At 61.3% G+C, this 3,962-nt stretch overlaps 3 protein-coding genes across 3 annotated transcripts; 2 read left to right on the forward strand and 1 right to left on the reverse strand.

Moving 5' to 3' along the window:
• Positions 1–1,043, forward strand: OT_ostta07g00560 (Mitochondrial substrate/solute carrier; the record flags this gene model as incomplete). The annotated part of the gene is made up of 1 exon (XM_003079709.2): positions 1–1,043. A coding segment is annotated over one exon (1,043 nt), but the record flags the coding sequence as incomplete, so codon positions are not given.
• A 105-nt stretch (positions 1,044–1,148) lies between these two features.
• On the reverse strand, positions 1,149–1,742 carry OT_ostta07g00570 (von Hippel-Lindau disease tumour suppressor,beta/alpha domain; the record flags this gene model as incomplete). Its single annotated transcript, XM_003079710.1, has 1 exon — positions 1,149–1,742. One exon carries the CDS (start codon positions 1,740–1,742, stop codon positions 1,149–1,151), a length of 594 nt encoding a protein of 197 aa, XP_003079758.1.
• Positions 1,743–2,638: 896 nt separating this feature from the next.
• Positions 2,639–3,962, forward strand: OT_ostta07g00580 (unnamed product; the record flags this gene model as incomplete). Its single annotated transcript, XM_022983715.1, has 2 exons — positions 2,639–2,978; positions 3,031–3,962. Coding segments are annotated over 2 exons (1,272 nt in total), but the record flags the coding sequence as incomplete, so codon positions are not given.

Genomic DNA, 3,962 nt, shown 5'->3' on the forward strand with positions numbered 1-3,962 from the left:
GTGGGGCGAGCGCGGCGGGGACGAGGGACGGGGCGGCGGGCGACGCGGGCGACGACGCGATCGCGCGGCGACGAGGGACGGATGGACGATACGAGCGAGTGCATCCGTCGCCGTGGGGGGTGAACGATACGACGAAATTGTTAGTGTGCGGAGGGATCGCTGGGGCGTTCAGTAAGTCGTGCACGGCGCCGCTCGCGAGGTTGACGATTTTGAATCAGTTGCAGGGGACGAACGCGGTGCCGGGATGGGAAGCCGCCGCCGCGAGATCGTCCATAGTATCGTCACTGCGAAGGATCGTCGCCACCGAGGGTGTCACCGCGCTGTGGAAGGGGAACGGGGTGACGATCATTCACAGATTGCCCTACAGCGCGGTGAATTTTTACGCGTACGAGCAAATCATGAACCTGTTGGACGAGACGACGAGAACGCTTAGGGTGGACGAGAACGGCGACGCGGCGAAGGGGGCGATGGGCGTCGGGTTCGCCCAGCGTTTGATCGCGGGTGGTAGCGCGGGATGCATAGCGTGCACGCTCACGTACCCGTTAGATCTCATACGCACGCGTCTCGCCGCGCAGACGACGGTGAAACACTACAACGGGATCGGCGACGCGTTCATGAAGATTTTGCGCGATGAGGGGGCAAAGGGGCTCTATCGCGGACTCAAACCGACGCTCATCGGCGTCGGACCGAACCTGGCGTTGAACTTCGCCGCGTACGAGACGCTTCGAAATCATCTGCAAGAGCTCGATCACGGCGTGCACCCGATGGTGGTGGACATGGCGAGCGGAAGTGCCGCCGCCGTGGTGAGCGCCACGGCGACGTTCCCGATCGATCTCGTTAGACGACGAATGCAGATGCGAGACGCGACGCGAGGAGACAGTTTCACAGGGGTATTTAAGCGCGTGCTCGCCAAGGAGGGCTTCACCGGACTCTACCGAGGGATCCTTCCCGAGTTTGCAAAGGTGGCTCCTGGGGTCGCCATCACGTACACCTCGTACGCGTTCCTCAAGCGTCTCGCGGGCGTGGACACGGGACGTTTGTAGACCGAGCTGGAAGTTGACTAGACATTGGTTTCAATAGTTGGAGGAACACACAGTAGTTGCTACTGCGTTTCTGCGATCGTCTCGGCGTCAAAGATTTTTCAGCGCTCACGCGCCGATTTCGCGATACACCCGTTTCATGGGCGCCATGCGCGCGATGATCTCGAGTAACATATCGTTCGGCATCGTCCCCAATCCCTTGTCCGCGCTCGTCGACCGCGATCGCTGGTGCGCCAACAAGAAGCATCTCACCGCTCGCTTGAAGCCGATTGAAAACGCTTCGTGCACGTCCGGCGACCAGTCCACGACGCGCGGTCGCCGAATCTCCACGACGCGCGCCTTTTTCTCCCGGTCGTTTAAACTCCCGTCACTCACGTCTTCTTCGCCCGAAACGACGTATATCGGAGAATCGTTCACCACGCACCGCCGCCGTTCCGATTTCGCCTTCCCATTCCTCGACGACGCCTTCGTCGTAAACGTCCACGGATGCGTCTCGTACGTTCCCTGATCGAACGTCTCCCCCGACGCGATCGTCGAATACGGTCGCAATCGACCATCGTAATCGATCCAATACGTCTGCACCGCCGCATCAGTCCTGCGCGCGAACGATACTCGAGCCGCCGTCAGTCTCGTCGCCTCTCGTCTCGTCCCGCGCGCGTCTCTCCCATCCACACGTCGCACCAGTCGCTCGTACGCACGCATTCACGAACCGAACGACCGAGCGTCGTTCACACGACGCGCTCTTCACCCCCCTCGGCGCCCGCGTCGCGTGCGCGCCCCCCAAGGGATCGTCATCCGTCGAACACCAAGAGACGGTTCGCCTTCCGCATCCCACGCCCGCGCGCGCCGTCGTCGTCGTCTCGCGCGCCCGCGTCCGCGCGCGCGCGCGCCGCAGCGCGGTAAAAATGCCAAAAAACATCCCGTCGAGCGCGCGCGCGAGCGCTCGGAGCGTCGCGCGCGCGTCGACGCGCATGCGCGACGAAGTGAAGCGACGCGCGCCATCGGTCGCGTCGCGCCCATCGTGACGCGACGTCTCGACGCGCGGTCGTCGCGCGCGCGGGCGAGAGCGATCGGGCGATGGGCGACGGGACGACGATCGACGCGCGAGCGCTCATGACGCCCTGTGGGCGTGCGCGCGGTCGATCGCGCGCGAGACGGCGCGCGTGGCGCGAGGGACGATTTCATCGCCACGGGTCTGGCGCTCGCGATCGTGAACGCGCTGGCGTCGCGGACGCGACGGGGGGTGGATCGAATCGCGCGCGCGGTGGAAAAGATGCTGTTCGTGACGGTGATCGTCGCGGGCGAGCGCGGGAGCGCGGAGGTGGAGAACGCGCGGGCGGTTTTGAGATTGATGAGCAGAGGCGACGTCGCGCGGGCGCGATACGCGGGAGGGGAGGACGATGATATCGTCCTGGAGCCCGTGTTGCGTGGAAAATCGGTCGTCGTGCGGGTGAATGGATATGAGGCGCGATTGACGTGTCGGGGGGGGGCGTTTCGGGGAGGCATCGAGCGTGGGGTCGTCCGACGGGGAATCGTCGTGGTATAGCGCCTTTGTGAACGGCGCGTCGTCTTTCGGAGCGAGCGCAGCGGGTGGGAAGATGAACGGAGCGCCAGCGGAGGGATCAACGAGCGATTACTTTACCATTCGCGTGTTCCGGTTGTTTCGATCGAGAAGATGGACGAAGGAGTGCGTTCGGGAGATGCTTCGATTGGGCGCGGAGGCGCGCGAGCGCGAACGCAAGGCTGGATCGGAGTTCACGCGCGTGCACATGCCTCGCACGGTGGTCGAGTACAGCGCGCCGTCGAGTAGACACGAGGGAGGTGGACATAGAGTGTATAGAGGCGAGCAGCACTGGGTTCCGAGCGAGAAGCCGTCTCGACCACTCGACACGGTAGTCTTACCCACCGGCGCGAGAGACATGATCGAGCGCGACGTGCGCGAGTTCCTCGATTCCGAGCGTTGGTACGTAGATCGCGGATTACCTTACAGACGCGGGTCAGTCAATCATGGTACAAGCGCACTCTTCGTTTGGAGATCGCACGTCTAGGCCAGGTTTGAAGGCGGTGTCATCGCGATTACTCGCAGAGTGGGGAACGTTAGCGCAAGAATTGCTGTCACGTGGCCATGACGTCCAAGTGGCTCTTTGGTCGAGTTGGAGCCAAGTTTACATGCGCGGCGAGTCAAACGAGACAATTCGCGCGGTTGCCCGCAACGCGTTTCAGTCTGCATGTGCGAGCGCGTTCGAATCTTTGCGAAAACTCGCCACTGGTGAGCCTGTTGTCGAAGATGTGACTGCGAGATCTGTCATGTACCAGCCGATGTGTTGGCCGAACGCTAGCATCGCAAACGAGGCATTGATGTACGGCTCACACGATACGGAGAGTCAGCACAAATCGCAGACCGCACTTTTCGAAGGCATCGTTGCGCAGCTCGCGGGGCAGTTGATAGGGGAGACAGAATTGAGTGCACTTTCACCTTTCATTACTGGCGCTTTGCCAGTGAGTGCAACCATGCGCCGAATCGGAATCACCGTTCACCACGAAGCCATGAAGAGCGATGGAAGTACTATATCGAACTTGATTGTCACGTTGAAAGCAAGCGCGCGACAGATTCTGGATGACGTGATCATTCGTGGTGATTTGCACAATCTGGACGGTGTTGCAATGAGGCTATCAACCTTTGCGCATTTCACTCAAGTTGACTCTCTTCCGGCTGTTAAGGATGAGGTGCTGTCCACCGTCAACGCGTTGAATGCGATCAAAGAACACCCGTTCATGGTATCCGCGCATGCAGGCGATTCGACTTTGCGATCGATGGTCATCCGAGGGGCATTGCAACGGGCATCAACAGAATTACATGCACAGCGCAGCGCCGAGGCGTATGGAATGAACGCCTCGTCATGCTTGCAACTATCCATTCAG

Source organism: Ostreococcus tauri, assembly GCF_000214015.3.
Source record: "Ostreococcus tauri WGS project CAID00000000 data, contig chromosome 07, whole genome shotgun sequence".
Lineage (NCBI taxonomy): Eukaryota > Viridiplantae > Chlorophyta > Mamiellophyceae > Mamiellales > Bathycoccaceae > Ostreococcus > Ostreococcus tauri.